The sequence below is a fragment of the Helicoverpa zea genome, chromosome 4 (assembly GCF_022581195.2).
Source record: "Helicoverpa zea isolate HzStark_Cry1AcR chromosome 4, ilHelZeax1.1, whole genome shotgun sequence".
Lineage (NCBI taxonomy): Eukaryota > Metazoa > Arthropoda > Insecta > Lepidoptera > Noctuidae > Helicoverpa > Helicoverpa zea.
Genome location: NC_061455.1, coordinates 7,665,949 through 7,685,885, shown reverse-complemented (window position 1 = coordinate 7,685,885; position 19,937 = coordinate 7,665,949). Strand labels below are relative to the sequence as shown.

Below are 19,937 nucleotides of genomic sequence, written 5' to 3'. Positions count from 1 at the left end.
TATTTTGTCTTTTTTGTTGTACCTAGATGGTATTTTCTTACATTAACGAGCCTATATATCTTCACTACTAGAAGGTATTAATCCATTAACCATACCTCAATATGTTTGTGATTGAAGCGAGTAATTCTAGGAAACCAACTAAGCTTGTAGTAGTTACTCGTTTTTAAATCAGTTTTGTTATGTAACTCCGTTTATGTGTAAGGTTCATTTAACTTCAAACAGCATTTAAAGAGCGTGAGTATAGACTCTAAGCAGAAATGATTCTACTTATTACCTGTGTATGTGTATGTTTTGTTAAGGGATTTAACTAAATGTGTATTACCTAGCCAAACTATTCAAATTGAATCGCCCACATAAATATACCTAACCTACACCACGTAACGCTTATTTATAAAAGAACCATAAAAATGATTACCTTCGAAATCGCCCTATCAGACGGTAAAAATATTATAATGTTATCAATCATAGTAGGACAGAACATAAAAATACATAATTATCCAAAAAAACTTGTCTGTGGTTGAAGTTAGAAATATAATAGCTACGACACTTTTATTCTAGGTACCTTTTTTATTTCTCAAAAGTAGGACACATATTTTTCTACACATTATGCTAAAATCTTTCCCAAACAACTACCACTTTTGTCACCTTAAATCGTGGTTCAAAAGAGTTAGCTTCTAAATAGAACAATAAGACATATTGCGACCTAATAACAAGGCTATCAGGTTGACGTGAGATCGATACAAGACTCCCGGGGCCTGCGACACGAATATTAAAATTATCTACAAGTCTTCAACGACTGTCCCCGGCCTCCGCTCTATTAGATTTGAGGGAAAAAATCGCCCTCGGGACTCTCATTCAATTGCCTGATACAGTACGTTTTATTAGTCAGTTACGTTACTGCGTTATACTGCTCATTATTACCTTGGTAATTTATTGAATGCAGATAAATGTGTTATTGGGAATCGATAAAATATTAATTGATTTATTTCAACATTGTAATATAAATCTGTTGTTTATATTTATCAATCTTCTATAAATAAACGATTCCATTTAATTATCTATGTCATCATCATCTCAGAAGTAAGACTTTCACTGATGGACAGTTTCACTATCTCAGTACTTCATAAACTGTAAAAACGCGTGAAGTGCAAATTCACCCCTTTGCATTGGAACACGATACCCGCGCGAACCATTATACTTCCTAATCCGGGGTATTTGCGTAATTGATATTTACAACTAACCTGGATTTGGGAACGCTTTACCCAGGATTAGACGGGGATTTGTTTGGATTTTCCTTCTTCGCGAATTCACTTCAATTTATTTACAGCCTTGTATCTCGTGAGCGCGAATAACGTTTACTGTTGATACCATTGTGAGCGTTACAGCTAGACCTTTTCTTGTTTTGCATATTTTATTTGAAAAGGTTGTGCTGCTATTGTTTTGATTGGAAGTGATATTTAAGGCGTTAAAAGAGTGAAAATCGTTCTTGTTTCACCCAATTGTCTGTTTGTTTATTTTGAGACAAAATAAATACAGCAAGGTACGACTGCATTAGGAAAATGAAAAAATGTACAAATGGACGAGAAAATCAAGAAACAACAGAGGCGTATCCCGGACGTGAGGTACGCGCCGCCCGACAGATTAGGGCCCAGCAAAGAGAGTAAGAATCTACCAGCCAAATACGAATATCACAGCAAATACAACGAGCAGTCTTGTTTGCCTTCCATTTTTATGATATTTGTTGTGTGCTGCGAGCTGCGACAAAATAAAATTTGTGTTTGAAATAGAAAATATCATCGACAGCACGTTCATCAGACTGGCTTATGTCGACGCGATTTTATTACTCTCATGTCAGCTGGTTTTATGGCATCAAACATTGCAACGAATTATGACTGCATGAAGTCTTCCTACTAAGCTCTATTGGTGACAGAATAACTTCATTTACAGAGTTTCAGAAGCTATACAAATAAGTACTCGTAGGCAGTACACTAAGTAAAAACTTGAGATCAAAGAAATACCAGTGGTTGAACTTCTCAACAAAGTTAGTCTCCTTTACATTGCGCTTGGCGTAGCAAATCGATGAAATTATTGTTTTATTTGCTGCTATCTCTTTTCATTCGATTTCCCCGACATCCATGAACGGCCATAAAATAAATCTGGCCATAAATAAAAGCAAGGAGACGCTAACAAGCGTCTCGGGTTCACCAAGTGATATTTCTTAGCGCGCGTCGCCATTTTTGTCATAACTCTATTATGTTCGCGAGTGTCGAAATGCGAGATCATTCAGTTGATTTATTTATAGACTTGAGCGGTAGAAATATGCTGAGATGAACTCGTTCACTTATTGTAAACACGTGCATCATTTACAAAGTGCAACTGCATTATTAGATGCGTTCTTAATGCGTACATTATATTAAAATAAGTTTCGAGTTACCGGATACCTAAAAAGCAAACAACGTTCATTTAGCTTAAAGTCAATCTCAGAATAAAGTGGACTTTCTAAGAATATGAAGCATAAGAACCACTGTTTGGTAAAGCCCACTCAATAAATGCGTAGAGGCTAGCGTAGTGCGCGTAGCTGTAATAGGTCGTTACGTTACATTGGTTACATTTATTTATTACATGTTTTATTCACCACCCGCCGGTTTCGGATCGTTGACAGACCTACTTACAAACTAGTCTCCCGATGTACTCAAATATTACATTATTTTTACTTCTAACATGGCACTCATATTATTTTATAATACTGTCAATCGCCGTAGCACTGCTACGAGACAGCGTAGCACGACTTTTTCTGAAAACACATGAATTGATCGTACAGTGGAAGCGTCAAAGTGACGTAGTTATAATATTCATTAGGAGTAAATATTTTATGATGGAAAATACATATTTTTTACAATTTTATTTATATAGTTATGTTTAAAAACTGTGTCACGTTTAAAACGTTTTGCATATCTTACTGTTTATCAATAGTATCCCAAAATGCATTTGCGATCGGTGATCTCAGAGGGTGGTCGGGAAACAAATTTAACCGACAATTGTAAATCAATTAGAGAGGGTGGCTTTACGGGGTGTAATAGCTACCCCCTCCAGCGCACGCCAGCAGGGCCGGAATCAAACCTGTTATACTTATTTTGTTGTATTTAGTATCACGAAAATATTGCGGTGATAATCTATGGAGGACGCTAAGCTTTCATTTTAAAAGTTCTCATTTTGTAATTCTTGAAGAGGTTTGGTTTAATATGAAGTCAGTTTAATTGTTAAGCAGTTTATGGCAAATTACCGAAAATAACTTGAAAGGCATCGTAATAGGGAACGATATTTTGCGTTAATTAAACAGGCACTCGTATCTCGAGTCTTAATTAATTAAGAAGTCTCCGCGTCCCGCCCTGGCCTCTGTAGGTATTCATAGTGGGGAACGTTGAAGTACATATTGTGATCTACGCAAAAACCTCCCTCTCACCCTGTAGTCTTGTGCCTCCCTACTCTTCACGTCTGATCCAGGAGTTCTGTCTTCGAGAACTCGAGAAACCTATACGCATCGCTAATGTTAAGAGTGCAATTTATTATCACCTACATTTCAAACGCGAGATTTTGAAGAGCTTTCGCCAGTTTTCAATACATATATTGTTGTCAGCAAAAATATAGATCAATAAATTTTCCTGCGCACCAAAAAGCTTTTCATTGGACAGGACACAAAAGGTTAACCCTTTCTAGTAATAATTCAGGATTTCCAACAGCAAGAACATAGCGACGGAGTGCCAAATGACAAAGTTGGCTTAGAAGTTTAAGTGTGAAGTGAATCGCTGACCGAGTTCCATGCTCGGTCAGCGATTCAATTTGCACTCCGAAATTGTATGTCACTTATGTGTCGGGAATGTCTGCTAACTGAACTCATTTTCTCAACCAAGATGTTTACTCAAATATGTTTAAGTATGGATGAATCCTATGTAAAATATATCAACTGTAGCAATCTGTATTTGCTCTTTGAACTTGAGTGCTTTTATTGAAATCCATATTTAAATCTGAAAATGACTGTATCCATTAAGTTGGTAGACAAACGGGGACAAAACAGTAATTACAGCATTTAGCGTTGCGTCACATAATTATAGACATAGTGTATGGGGTGCATTAGCGGTACAATGAAGCCACCGACGCGCCGCGCTAGAGGGGCTGATGTAAAGGGGGCTACCGTAACAAAAATGATAATAATATGTTTTTACGACTGTAAAGTATACATATCATAACTTAAAAGTAATGTTAATATAACTTGACATTACTAATTTATAAAAATAATTCATTAACTCAATATAGGTTCTCTCTATAGTCACTGAATTATTATAACTTATATTCTATACAAGAAGACTTTATTTTTAAAAGAACATTATTGTTTCTCTCCCACTCAAAGTTTTTTTATCTCGTATTTTACATATTCTCATTGTTTCCAAAACAACGGTGTCAAAAATCCAATTGTCGAAAAAGCTTTTAAAAACTTGCACTAAAACCATTATTCACCCTTCGTTTAATCGCGTAATTGTGTAATTAGCACAACATCCCTGCAGATGTGTCGGCGTAACGTAACTGTTGACGTCGGTATCGTCCAGTCACAGCTAAACGCATTAGTGCGGGAGCCGGTGCGTCGGTGCTGGGGCGTCGGCCGGCGGCGTCGGGTGCGCGGCATCGCGCCTCGTTTCCACTTGGTTATGCCTTTTATGCGACGATTCATTACCAACAACGTTAAGCGAGGGACGGGGACAGATAGCCACATTTATTACTTTTGTCAGCGGAAAAATGAATTTACACGCCGATGACTTCCCTACGTACAGTCGTTACCCATAAGTCGTTATATTCATCGCTAGATTTAATGGCTTTTGAATTTTGTTGGTTTGTGCTCGGTTTTACTTCTGTGTTTTTAATTCCGTGTTTATATAACATGGAAATGCAATTCACTGATAACAATGAACAATATTTTCAAGCGCAGAAGTAATCTTTTACGAATATCAAAGTTTATTTAAACGATAACAAAATATCAAATGAAGTTACAGATTTTTCGATAAAATCCGTGTAGCCGAGCCGTCAGAAGTAGAGCCTATCAGTTTGCAAACAATGAGCCGCGACACGACGTCAATGGCGCGTAATTCGATTTGCCCACTAATGGGCAAGCCGAGCTCGCTTGAGGGCCCGCAGCTCAACGTGCACTCATAACATGCTTGCAAAAAAAATGGTTCATACTTAAAATTCATAAAATATTTTGGTATTGTATTGAAATAAAACCTGTAAACATTTCACAAGTTTTTCGTAATAGTTCGAATCTTGGCACTTTGCTTTTGAATCGTGGCCAGCAAAAGTATTTAAAACAATTTCAATAGAGGTATAAAAGTTGAGCTCTCTTCCGATTCACTATGAACTCCACTCATTGCTAAGGTGCTATAGTGCACTGTCAATGGATAACTGAAGAATTTTCAACAAGAAACGAAGTCGGATAAGTTTCGCAGAAGTTGCATACTTTCCTATTGTGAATGATTTCAATAAAATCTCATGGGCGTTTAAAATCTTGTTCTTAATTAAAATGTAAATGACTGTCCTACTGATTCGTTTGAATTTATATGAAGATTTGTTTATATGAAGAATATCAAAAGTAAGACAGAGAGCAGAACTTACCTATACAACTGTTAAGCTGAAATTCATTATTATAAAGATAGGTGACCCAGATTGTCAGCATCGAAGTGTAACAAAAAGTAACAATTTATTTTCACTTTCCACTATCAGAGCGGAGCAGGTGCTCTCTCGTATGTTGGCAGCCCTATTAGCAGGCAGACGTTTTTAATTTTATTTCCACGGCGAGGTGTGTCGCGCTTCATCCGTTTCAATTACAAGGAAAATAGCGCGAAATAACGCGGAATAAACTAATTGAAAGTCTATAAGTCTGTGTTTGATGTTCGGATATTGTTCCAGAGTAAGTAGGGAGTTTGCGTTTGATTAAGCAGACTTGTAGGCTGTACAGTGTTAGTGATTTGTTTTTGTCTCATACAATTTGTTCTGGTTCTCATGTACTAAATCAACAACAGGGCTTGAAAAAATGTTCTCTGTAGTAATGTAATTTGATTTGTGCTTCTCTAAATACGTTTCTGCTAAAGTAGCGATTATGATGGATGAGGAGTAATTAGGTATTCGTATCCCTTAATCATTCTAGTAACTACGATATTAGGTATTCCCTTCTTATATCTCGCAGGAAAAGGTTCTAAATCATGCTTATTTTGTTGCAGAAATACTCAATATGAGAACTTCCACGTTGATCAGAAGGGTTACGATCAGATGTACGATGGCGAAGACTTGGAAACACCACCATCACCTGACCGACCCCCACCACGGCCAATAGGTATGACTTAAATAATAATAAAATACTTTTTTTAGCCAAGTAAGAAGCTTAAGGAAAAAATTGTTAATATTTATATATTTTTTATTTAAGTATTTTTCATTATAATTAAAATATAATACTTAAATTGGGCATGTAGTTACATATCCAATTATGGTACTGTACCTGTGCTTCAGTTAGTTTCCATTACATTTTCCAGATTTTTAATTGCTCATGTTTGTTCAACACTGTTGACCCAGATATCCGTATCTAATTGTACTAACCCCCGCACTCAGAGATTCATGATTACTTAAGTCACTCCTTAGTGACGGATTATCAAAGACATCCTTGTATTAAATGTCTATGAATGCCGGGGTTAGTTTTTAAAGATCGGTTAGTAAATAATATTTCCCTGTACCAGACAAGTACGTGCGCGCAGAATGCCCGTGCCTGAGCGCGCGCTACACGGTGGCGCTGCTGGCCTGCTTCGGCTTCAGCATCATGTTCGGCATGCGATGCAACATGAGCATGGCCAAGCTCAAGATGACGGAGAAACAATCTGTAAGATATCTGTGTCCTATACGTTATGTGTCACCCTAAACCATCATTAATATTTAAAGAAATAGTCCATGTAGAGATAAAAAGTCAAATTTCGTTAAGGTTCATATGAAAATTTTTAGTGTCTTCTTGCAAGACTGTTTCTATCTTAGACGAAGATCACCTGTGAGCAGAGCTATAGATGATAAACGAGTTCACCTTTCCATATTGTTTGCTACAAACACCGTCATGATGGCCACAAATCTACAACATTTGCACCTTTCTGTTTTGTTACACAGCAAAACTCAACAGACAAAGCTCCATTCGAATGGACTGTCAGCGTCGAGTCGTCAATAGACTCGTCATACTTCGCCGGGTACCTCATCACCCAAGTCCCGGGCGGTTTCCTGGCCTCCATGTACCCGGCCAACAAGATCTTTGGCGTGGCTATTGCGATGTCAGCTATATTCAACATGGCGATACCCGGAGCTATGTCTGTGGGGCCGGCTGCCGTCGTCATCTTGAAAGTTGCGCAGGGATTTGTTGAGGTGAGTGTTACTGGTATGTACACATGATTGGAATAAAACAGGTTTAGTATGAAAGTCTAGATTTATTGGAGGTATTGCAGATGTTGCTACTACATGACTTCCTTCACAGTAAATCGTAATATGTCTAAAAAATTCTTCACCAAAAATACACTATGTTACAACTCAGTCCAAAAACATTTTAAACAGCACGAAACACAAGTAATGAAGCGTTAGGGAAACATGTAACGAGTGAAATGTCACACGTTAAAATTTTAGGACATTTGACATTCGGAACGTGCCGGTGCATGATCAAGCTTATTACTAATGCTCAAATTTACAAGCCTCGGGATCGTTTTCAATGTCCCACTTGTCACGTTTGGATTTTAACACTCCCCTCATTTTGTACTTTTGGCAAAGTTCGATGCATGTTTGTGTGTTACCCTTCTTGTTTGAAATTATTATGTTGTTTTATATATGATGCACGTGTTCTAGACTTTAGTTTTTAATATTCTTTAAATCAGGTAATCAAAAAGATTTATTTGATGTGTTTGACAAGTCGGACTTCCATTGACCATGGTAAAAATAAAGTAAAAAGTAAACATTCCCCCGTAGAATTAGGCAGCTGTTGTTAAATACTGATAAGCATGGTGAAAAAGGAAGCAAGGAAAGCCGACACTGAAAAAAATAAATTTAATTTAAAATTCTCCAAGTTGAAATGAATCTAAAATTACTTTGATGCTTGCACCTCCTATTTCGGTTTCAAAGGAGCGATTTCAATGATTGCCTACAGAACGATCATCGGTATCTATCGTGAATCGCACTTGAGTATAGTCGACATCGCTTACCCAAGTACAAAGCCTCTTCAGGATTACCGGGCCCTCCGTTGCCATAGCGACGTATTTGCTCGTCTCCGCACATCCCGGATTAGCTGATTCTTCAATGCTAATGCTATCCTATTAAATCTTTAAGATTGGGACCATTGATATAATATAATATAGAACTCTTTAATACACTTTACTATTTCATTCGATTATTATGTATCTTTATAATATGGGGCAGAGTTCTTTGAAATATGTATTTTGTCGTTATGATTTCGTTGTTGAATAGTTTTGTTTGGATGCAGGGTGTGACGTACCCCTCGTGCCACGGTATCTGGCGCATGTGGGCACCTCCCCTGGAGCGCTCGCGGCTGGCAACACTAGCATTCTGCGGCACGTACGCTGGCATCGTCGTTGGCATGCCACTGTCCGGTTTGCTCACGGATTACATCAGTTGGCAGGCGCCATTCTACTTCTACGGAGTGTCTGGCGTCATCTGGTAAACAAAAACATTTTATCATAACTAATATTTACTTCGAAACCAAATATGTCAATCTAGAGCTTTTTTTTGCTTGACTGAATAATGTATTGTTTTCTTGGAAGAAGGATACTCAAGTTTATCTTTTATTCAGGTACGTACTGTGGCTGTGGTTGGTGTTTGAGAGGCCCAGCAAGCACCCCACTATCGCCTCCAAGGAATTGACATACATTGAGCAATCCCTCGGCACAGCTACTCAGGCTGCCATGCCTGGATTCTGGGCGACGCCCTGGAAAGCATTCGCTACTTCACCACCAGTAAGTGGACATACCAAACGAATCTCTAAGACAATTGAGAATTTAAAAACTCTTTATTAAATGACTGAATCATTTTTAGGTGTACGCTATCATCGTAGCGAATTTCTGCAGAACATGGAACTTCTGTCTGCTAGTCATATTCCAGTCGTCCTACTTTAACACAAGATTTAACATGCAAATCACAGAGGTAACAGATCTATTTAGTCAATCTGTATTCGTCGTGTTCGTTGTTCCAAAACTAGTGTAAGTTTGAGTGGCTCTTCCTTTATTGTATTTTGTCGTTTCAGTCTGGGTTTGTTGGCGCCATTCCACATTTAATAATGACGTCACTGGTGCCTATTGGCGGCATGATGGCAGATTACTTGCGTAAAAACAACATCATGACAACTACGACTGTAAGGAAACTGTTCAATTGCGGAGGATTTGGACTGGAGGCGTTCTTCTTTGTACTCGTCGCTTATGCTAATAACAAGGTAAGAACATTATTACATATGTTGAGGGAAATTATTATGGAGGAAGGAAATGAGTCATGTGGAGATCACTTAGTAAGATTAATAACGCCTTAAAAGTTTTCTGATAAAAGACTTTCAAGTTACAATACACAAAGTTTTCAAGATGTAAGTTACACATAAGGTTACATTGAGCTCACTAATGTTCCTTTTTATCAGTACGTGGCGACAATAGAGCTGACGTTAGGAGTGGCGTGCAGCGGCTTCGCCATCTCGGGCTACAATGTGAACCACCTGGACATAGCGCCGCGGTACGCTTCCATCCTCATGGGGCTCTCTAACGGCATCGGCACCATCGCTGGCTTCGTAGTACCCATCGTTATTGACTATATGACGCAGGAGAAGGTAACAATCTTTCTTGTACTAAAAAATATTCTTCCGCAGCCTCAAATAATTGTTATTATTCTGTTGAACTCTTTTGTTGAATAAGTTTTCTTTTTCTGAAAACAATATTCAATTCAAAGGACTGTTTTATTAACTCCAATCAGTTTTCAAAGGGAAAATGTTTTTCAATAAATATGTACTTGAATTTTTATTAGACTGCATCCCCTAATGCAGTGGAGCGGTATCGCTTTCAGGAGCGAACTAGCGAAACAAAAAGGACATTCGCCCGTGGCTAATTTAAAAAAGGAAATCGAGCTCCATGGAATTCGCGCGCTGAATACGCAATGAGCATTGTGGGTGCGCGACGATGCGTCACGCGGACTCTCGAGCACTTTATTATCGGCCGTCACCGCGCAACATCGCGCACGGCTGCCCGCATTGTACACAACTTACTAGATATTTGTTACAGATATGCTTATCTCAAACTTTGAATATCTCGTCAGCTTTTCGGCTGTGAATAATGTTGTTATTGTGTTGCGCTTTTGGAAGTTTTAACACGATTTAGACAGCCAGATGTAAGCTTTTCTTTCAAGTGTAGATGGTTTTCCGACTTGAAAGTTTTTACATATATTGTTGGCAAAATATTTTTTATTTCATGAACATCTTTCTTATCAAATATCGTTGAGATATCAACAGAAATTAAATAAATCTAGACAAAGCTTTCTTGACGCTTCATTATTGTTAAAAGAATCAACTGGAGAAAGCCATAACGGAGTGGCGCGCTGTGTTCCTGATGGGGGCCACAGTGCACTTCGTGGGCATCACCATATACGCGATCTTCGCGTCAGGAGAGTTGCAGCCGTGGGCCGAGACGGCGGTCGAAGAACCTCATGTCATGAAATCTTTAGACCATGAAACTACTTTTGTAAGTACCTTCAAGATAAACACGCTACTTTCTATCATTTGTTTTTTTTAGGGAGGTTATAGGTCTAACCATTACTGTTTCATAATGAATTTGCATTTTGTCAGTTTTCATAAAAAAATCATTACCTTTCTTTTCGTACCCAAGACGGAGAAGCCATCAGCGCCACTAAAGGGCAGTGAGCAGGCCGGGTACGGTGCCATAGCGCCCCCGCGGCCGCCGGCGCCCGGCGCGCACGTGCCCAATAATCCCTTCGTGTCGGGCGCGCTGTACCAGGCCGAACCCGTGCAGCCACCCGCGCACGACTACTACGAGGGACCCGACGCGCAACAACACTACGACTAGATACGTCACTGAGACGTCAAGACTTGCTTCCTGCGTTCACATTACGACATAACGTCTCATAGCGCCAACTTCAGTCTTCGGGCTTGTCGAACTATTTGTTTTGTATAGATAGACCATCAATCAGCTACTGTTTGCGTATCAACCTTAGCATATGAAGAGTTAACAGCATATTCCAGTTCATAAAATAATGTCGAAGGCTGTATGAAACAAAAGCTCTCGATGTTTTGTGGTAATGTAAATGTCACTTGAAACAGGCGTGAGAAGTATTGTCAACATTATCTCTATCTTTAATGGTAATAGATGAATATTAAAACTTTTACAAATAACTCTGACACCAGTTCCCGGAACAGCGGTTCGCCGTGTGGCTCATATTTTTATAGGAAAAGTATATTGTTCTCATGGTTAGCTTGTATGTTAAATCGTTTAGCGTTTAGGCGTAAATTGATTTATTTATCAAAAACTAATTTCTCGTCGTTTCTGTTACTCATAACATTAAGATTACCAAATCTGAGCTTTATACTTACATGTCACGCTTGAGTTAATCTAATCGGCATCAACTTACGTACCTGTTTTATTAACATTTGTACATGTACAGGTGTATATAAATTATATTGGCATATCACAGTAGAACATATTTAAATTGGTCCCTGGATGGTTTAGCTTAGTAATCAAATTTATAGATGGTTTTGCGTCATAATATCGTACTTAATAAAATTAATGGTTACTGTAACATTTCTAGTCCTTGTTACTAAGTTTCATAAAACTGTTGTAAAATGTTTATAAATATTTACGAAATAATTGAATTGTTCAAATTTAGAATTGTATTTAATTGGATGCGTAAATGTATATGTATCATAGGAGTAGACATTGAAATAAAATGTTATTACTATAAAGGGAAGTAATGTAATCATTCTTGTTGATATTTTTATTGTTGTTTTTTTTGCATTATTTCTGTTGAATTTGCAAAGTAGATGTTGAAATATTGTTATATAATTTTACTATTATATTTTAGTCACGTGTAAATATTAAATAGTGATAAAATAGAATGGAAAATATTTTGATTAAGATTTAATTTGTGATTGTACCTAATGGATATATGAGTGTTTGGCTGGTTGTAAAGAACACATTTCTCTTCCTTTAGCAACTCTTTCTACACTTTGATAATTTGAACTTCTTGTAATCTTCAGCTTAGTCTTGACAATGAATTTCTACGTGAAAATAATGAAAGCTACTTTAAATGGCTATATTCAATATTTAAATAAAAAAATAACAATTACAGTTTGCGTAATTATTTGGCTTATAAATCGAAATTAAATAAAAAACATATAAAAAAAAAACAAAAAGAAAATTTCGGTGTAGTAATTTTCAGAAAGATTTCCTTTTAAATTTTTTTGCAATGAAATAAGTATAGTTTATAAGAGTGTACCCACATAATAATAATGTGATAATATAGTAGATTGGATATTATAACTTGCATCATAGTAGCAGTGCATGCAGCTAACCCTTTATAAATTAATTTATTGAGTAGGATAACTTCTTACACCTATACCAACATTATTTTTATTGCACTTTACGACGTAGTATGCACCGACTTGTAGATAGCTAGTGCTAAATATTTGAATGTTAAAGAAAAAGTTCAAATACTTAAATGTACATAAATAAAAAATACCTTAATAATTGCACATTAATATTCCATTGCTTCGTAGGATTCAATACTTATATATACTTAAATTAGTTACAATAATTATGAATGAATAACCTGCTATAGATATAATGACATAGCTTCCCATTCTTCATTCCCGATTAATAATTTCAAATAGCAGGAAGCTCATAATAAAAAATAAATTAGTGATAAAGTAGCTAGTATTATTATTATATCGTGCAAGTAAATAAAACGCAAATACATCGCGTTATAGGGTTAAGGCGTATTGACAATAAAATGACCGACTGACAGACCGACGATACATAGTTCTAGTCATTTTAGGGTTAATCACTCATGCTGCTCACTGCACAATCCCTTTTAGTTTCATAGTTTTAATTTTAGTGATCGTAAGACAATAATTTACGATTTTATATGAAAATAATGAGCTCAAAAGCGAAGGTAAATAAAGGACAATAATATCTGACTGGTGGTGTTTGAGACCAACGATCACTCGTTACAATGCGCACTTAGGTAATGGTTAAGGAATGGAAGAGGCGTAGATACTCTTACCTTATTGCCTTGCTTATTTACTTATTTCCTCAAAAATATTCCCAAACACCTGTAACAAGTAAAGTAATTGAACAAATGGACGTGCAAATAATTTCTTTTAAATATTCCATGAGACGCAAGAATTTATTAACTAAAACCAAAATAGATAGCCGAGAGTTTTTGAAACGCATGAAATTAAAACTCAACAGAAAAATGTAAATAATATCGGTGATTCAATTGAACATTTGAAAAAAAGAAACAAATGAAACAAACAAAATCTTGTAATAGATTTGCTTGTTCTAAAGTCAGAAGTAAAAAACCAGCAATCATGAGTAGGAACGTTTGACCTAATAATAAACCTTGTACATAAAATATATATTATATTTAAATATAAAATAAACAGTACTTATAGTATCTGCGACAGTGACGAAGGACATAATAATGTAGCTACTTAGATATATTCGTGTAGGAGTAACAGTTTGTTGGACATGGGTGAGAATTATCATCTCGGATCCGTTTTCATTTCAGTTATATATTACTAAGTGAACACAAATAGTCACAGATTAAGATAATTATTTAGTTTTGACAAAATAAAACCGCTTTTCCTCGGGAATAATCACTGCTTCTTATTTGCCAAACATCATCTTAATTGTAGAATCTTTAATCATTCACTCTTATGTAAATCGCCGTGTGAAAACGGTTCATTTTATTTTTAGACTCACATAAAATACATTGCTTAACAAAAAATAACGACGTAACATATAACATCTTTTATATATTTTCATATCAAATAACCGAATTTAATTTTAAAATATTTTTTATATAACATTAAATTATAGACTTAATTAATTATATAGTATAAAGCAAAGTCGTTGTTTTAAATAATCTCTACGCCGTCAATTCTGTGATGTAAAAATACTTTGACTAACTTTGAAAGGAATTAATTGAGTGTGTAGTGATTTGTATCTATTTATATCTAAATAAAATCTCCTATTCTTATGTTAGCGATATTAAATCAGTTAAAATGGTTAATAGCCGAAGAGAAAGTAAAAATCAGGGAAGACATAATCGCTAGAAGGTTGACTTTCAAAAATTTTAGTCTTTGGTTTAAGTACGTCGAACTTAGATATTGATTGATAAATAAGTGTAATCGCATATCACTGAAACTTACATTTAATATCTTACCTCATAATTAGAAACATGATCTTAACAGTTTTAATAAACTAGTAGTATCAATTTTAAAGCTGACAGGCAAACTGGTATTTTCGTGTTAATTTAAAGTATGTTGGCCGGGGAATGTGCATAGAATAATATAAGGACTGTTTGAAGACAAGTTGTATAATATAATTAAATATAATATGTATAATATTTCTAATGATAATTTTCACAATGTCCAAAGCTATGGCGGAAAGGGTACGGATCCCCCACGCACTTGTTGACGCGCGCACATTATACTCTGTGAACGAGTTATATATGTAAAATTAATTATAATAAGTAACATTGTATACAGTTTTTTTATGCTACGTTTTTAACGTCTTGCAGTGATTAGCAAAAGTAAAAAAATAATTTATTAATACAATACTAAATACACGATTTTAGTAAAAAACGTAATTTAGTAAAAAGTTACTTACAATTTTGTTTCGTGAATACTTTTCTTGTATTAAATACTCAAAAATCGCTGCGAAGAAGTACAATAATATAAAATTAAGATATACAATAGGCTTATGATAAGACAATAATATTAAACGGGGTGATCTCACTCCATAAGGCTGTGGTGACAATAAAGCTTGATAAAGCGACCCTTAGCTGTAAATATAACAATAAATAAGACAATACTTTATAATTAGGTATACTCGTATTAATACAAATAAATAATTTTAAGTTTAATTAATATACATATTCATAAAAATAATTTACATTTGCAATATTTTTATTACATTAATTTGTGGCGTAGAAATAGACAGTTCATTGTTTATTTTTTTTTTTCTACTTTTATAGTATGTTTTTAAATTAAAAAATATATTTTTTTATTAAAAAAAAATATATATTAATATATTTGTGTCAGAACTGCTAATTTCAACAACTTCATATTCATTTTTTTCATTAGTATTAGAAAAGAAAAAGGCGGTGTAGAAAAATAAATAAATATAAACTAGTTTAAATTAGGTTAGGTATTACTTGCACGGAAGCACTGTCACAAGTCAATTATTGATTAGGCTCATGTTTAAGGATTTGCTTTCAAAGTCCTGATAGTATCGACGCTAAATGATTTTGTAAATATTTTGTGTCGCTTCTTTCACAGTTTGTAGAAATGCTACGCGTAAACTTTTAGTTGACAGCTGATTTTTGTTAAGCTAGATATGGAAATATTATTTGATAGAGTTTACTACATGGTTTTAGAATCCATAAAATATGGTTCAAAATATAGATCGCAAGAAGCGTATAAAAATAACTTAGACCACCTGCACTTATGAACTTTATCAATCACAATCTCATTCACATATGGATTTTAAAACCGTAGTTTACCATAGATTTGCTATTAGATATCGCAATATTCATTTCAGCTGAAACCTCATAATTTTGATCTATGTTAGGTTAAATAAGTATACGGAAGTAGTGCCGGTTACGGACGCATTAAAACGGTAAACTCACTGAATTTCATCAAATAATAAATCTTTCAAATACAAGCAGAACAAAAAAATATCAAATGTCGTATGGTTGTTTAAGTAATGTGTCAATGCTTTTGGAATACCTATTGAATAATAGTCTGTCAGAATTCCCAGTGTAGAACACTTCATTGTTTAACCGGCACTGCGGATTAGACTTCGCTTTTTGACAATAATATTTTATGCTAGAATAAAGTTGCAAGCAAAAGTTCAGTTTCAATCTGGCCTATTAAGATTTAGTGTGTACATAATGGCGTAGAATAACAACATTTATTACATAATAACACAGTATATAATAACGGTAAATCTTAAAGCACTCCTCTTAGGGGAAAAGTACTAGTGCCACGAAAATTTTAAGAAAATTTCGTCTCATACCAGCCAAGGGAATAACCGTTTAATTAGGACTTATAGATTCTTAATTAGACTAGAGCTGAGAAAAAATAAAGATAATGAGATTATGTAGCAGATTGGCAGGAGATTGTATGATAAGATAAAAATTGCTATATTAAACTTAGGTAAGTAATTCTAAGTAAGATAGAGTGAGATCCTTTGATAGCTTAGGATATTAAAAAACAAGTTAGTAGTAGTAAGACAGAAGCATAACTGGCGCATGTAGAGTACTTTCAAATTACCTTCAAATTGTATATCGTCATTAAAGTATACATATATTTTCACGTAAGTAAACGTACGTAAGTCTCTTTCAACATTCATTTTTTAGTATAAATTATTAATTTTACAAAGTTTAGTATGCATGTTTGTCCCTCAGAATACAAGTTTTAATTTGTACCAAGAGTAAGTACTTTGCGTAAATATTTAATTTAAAGGAAGGGTAATGTGTGCTTGGACAACTCCTACGATACAACGATTCTTACTTACTCTAATCTGACGTCATTAATTAAGATTTATTTATAGTTGTAATACTTTGTAGTTGATGATTTTAAGTGTTTTCGAAAATTTTGCTCCTTTTCCGTTCTATGTTCGATTTTTAGCACATGTTCCAAATTGAAAATTGCGGTTATTTGCTTAATATGAACGATTTGATCGTTTGTGTATCCCAGCACAATAAAGTTAAATAAAGATGTATATTTTTTATTTCTCTAGGTCGCTGATGATTTAAAATTTGATGGAGCTTTTTCATGTTTCGTTTTTAAATAGATATGTAAGATTATAATATTATAATAGGAAAATATAAATGTAAATACTTATTTATCCGCCTGTCATTCTTCATAAATGTTAATTAGAAAAATATTATTTAAAAAGAAAATCTAAAAATTGTCTAAAAGGAATTAATTCCTAGATAAATGCATTGATTTGAAACTTTCTAGAAGATTGGAACTATTCTGATAGTCCAATAAGTGGATTTTTACGTTTTTGATTAACGTATCTATAATTACTTAATAAATTAGGCTAAGATTTATCTCTTAACGGTTGTTCCTTTTTTACTTGTAATTGATCTCATCTGATCTCATAAATGCACCGTATGTAGTGTGTAAAATATTTGTTAATGATTAATTATAATTATCACTGTTCCGTAGAACATAATCCGTGTATTTCTATTAAATGTGCTTGCTGTTACAATTGTACCCTTTTGTCGTTTCAAAATGGTAACATTATCTTCCCTAATATATGTTTTAAATTTATTTACTGTTGTTTTAATGATTTATCGGACTAATTTCTTTTAGGTAAACAAAATAATCAGATGTTTTTGATAGGGTACATATTATGATATAATCAAGAAAGGGTTGGTCAAAAAAAAATGCTTCATTCCCGTTGAAATCCTCTTTAATCCTAAGTAAAAGTATTATCACAAATTTCTTAAATAAAGCAATAAATTAACACTCATTTTGAGTAACTACACAATCATATCCAAAGATATAATAACGGCGGTGATTTATTAGAAACATTTCTTTCCGAAAAATAAGTTGATTAATCACCATCATCCTCCGAGCCTTTTTCCCAATCATGTCGGGGTCGGCTTCCAGTCTAACCGGATTCAGCTGAGTACCAGTGCTTTACAAGAAGCGACTGCCTATCTGACCTCCTCAACCCAGTTACCCAGGCAACCCGATACCCCTTGGTTAGACTGGTGTCAGACTTACTGGCTTCTGACTACCCGTAACGACTGCCAAGGATGTTCAATGACAGCCGGGACCTACAGTTTAACGTGCCATCCGAAACACAGTCATTGGTGTCTAAGAAATACTTAGAAAGTACATACAAACTTAGAAAAGTTGCATCGGTACTTGCTTGACCTCAAGCGCGGATCCAGCCTTCAAAAAAGGTTGTGGTCACAGCTACTAGAAAATCGGAACTAGAAGCGGCTACTAGAAAAGTAAAAGTCGGAGCATGAACATGCTCATTAAAAATTATGCAAGTCGTTTATGAACTTTTGAATGAAATTATTTCCTTTTTTCTGAGCATCAGGACTTTGGCATTAGGAATGAAAATAAACTTAGGAGGAAGTTGGACCCGATAAAAAAAAATAGTTTCGATCCAAACCTATTTCAATCAATAATTTATAGTAGCCAGTAAGCCAATATAGGGAGGGTTTGACGCATTTGGTGCACTTCTCAACTACCAGTGGCGGCATAGCATCGGGCGGCACCCCGGGCTGCTACCTATTGAGCACCCCAAAAAAAAACCACAAAATAAAATTACGAACCAATCTAATAATGCTAAAAAAAACGTTTTTTTTTTAAATATATCTAAACTCATATTATGCCCACTATCAGTTCCGTCTCTAGCTTATGTACCGGGTGCAATCATTACTAAAGCACCCCTATGTATGGAAATATTGTGAGTAGTTTTGTTTTTTGCGCGAGCGTAGCAAGCCGGAACATTTTTTAGATTTCGTCGTAGTGACCAAGTTATAAAACCAAAAGCAAAGACGTGGTATAAAACCGTATAAATTTGCGCGAGCGTAGCGAGCGCAAAATTTTGGAGTCTTGGGACACGAAATCACAGAAACAAGTAAAAAAAAGCCACTGCTAAGTGAAAAAACCGCGAGCGTAGCGAGCGCGAGATTTTTTGAGTTTTGGTACTGTTTTGTACAAAAAAATGTAAAATAGTGACTATTGTAAATAATAATAATTTTATTGTAATAGACAGCTGTGTTGCTGGGAAGTTTGTTTTGTTCTTCACCGCTTCTTGTTAACCAGAAAGTCCTGAAAGAGGGCGTTATGGGGGTGCTATCCTTTTCTACTTTCAATTTTTACTTAAACTAATCTAACGTTTTCGACATTGGACTTAAACCACAGCAAAGTGAAAAAGCCGCGAGCGTAGCGAGCGCGAATTTTTTTGAGTTTTGGGACACAAAAGTACCTCAAAAACTAAAGCTGTAAGAAAAAAAATATGGTGATCTCGAATTAGTAAACAGCAGTCATAAAATTAAATGCAACAAAAAAAAGTATTATTTTGTTCCCTAGTGTTATCATCAGCCTATCGATTTAAAAAAAAACCGTAAAAGTGTGATGTCACAAGTCTAGGTAATAAGGTTGTGGGCATGCCCATCGTGCCCACAACGGTGGATCCGCCCTTGCTTGACCTGGGATCGAACCCGCGCCCTCATACTTGAGGTTGGTCCTTTACCCACTAGGCCACCACGACTTGATTAATCACCAATGGGTATTTTTTTTTACAATAATTTACGCACTCATTTCCAAACTTAGTTCAATAGTTTCAATGTCTATCTATGGATATTTATTCCTGTTTTCATTAGAAACATTTTTATTTCAAAGTAGTAGTCGCTAGGAACTGAAATTTAAGTATTCCTGCTATGGGTATGTATTATTCACCGCAAATAATTCAGCTATATTATTTGATTTAGACAATCTATTTCTTACTACGACCTACCAACACTCACAATAATTTTAATTACTCTTAATAAGTTAATCTACTTATATTTAAAACCCCGACAAAAATGGCTAGCTACTTAATTGAACACCTAAG

At 35.1% G+C, this 19,937-nt stretch overlaps 1 protein-coding gene across 1 annotated transcript in view; it reads left to right on the top strand.

The window, feature by feature from the left end:
* LOC124630097 (vesicular glutamate transporter 1) overlaps positions 1-17,629 on the top strand; it is a 33,993-nt gene extending 16,364 nt beyond the window's left edge. The window contains exons 2-11 of the mRNA XM_047163825.1: positions 6,267-6,379; positions 6,777-6,916; positions 7,192-7,440; positions 8,543-8,736; positions 8,870-9,032; positions 9,112-9,219; positions 9,320-9,505; positions 9,701-9,886; positions 10,614-10,790; positions 10,935-17,629. Of these exons, the coding sequence (XP_047019781.1) occupies positions 6,267-6,379; positions 6,777-6,916; positions 7,192-7,440; positions 8,543-8,736; positions 8,870-9,032; positions 9,112-9,219; positions 9,320-9,505; positions 9,701-9,886; positions 10,614-10,790; positions 10,935-11,132 (1,714 nt within the window). The 3' untranslated portion in view covers positions 11,133-17,629. The remainder of the gene's footprint in view (positions 1-6,266; positions 6,380-6,776; positions 6,917-7,191; positions 7,441-8,542; positions 8,737-8,869; positions 9,033-9,111; positions 9,220-9,319; positions 9,506-9,700; positions 9,887-10,613; positions 10,791-10,934) is intronic.
* Positions 17,630-19,937: the final 2,308 nt, after the last annotated feature.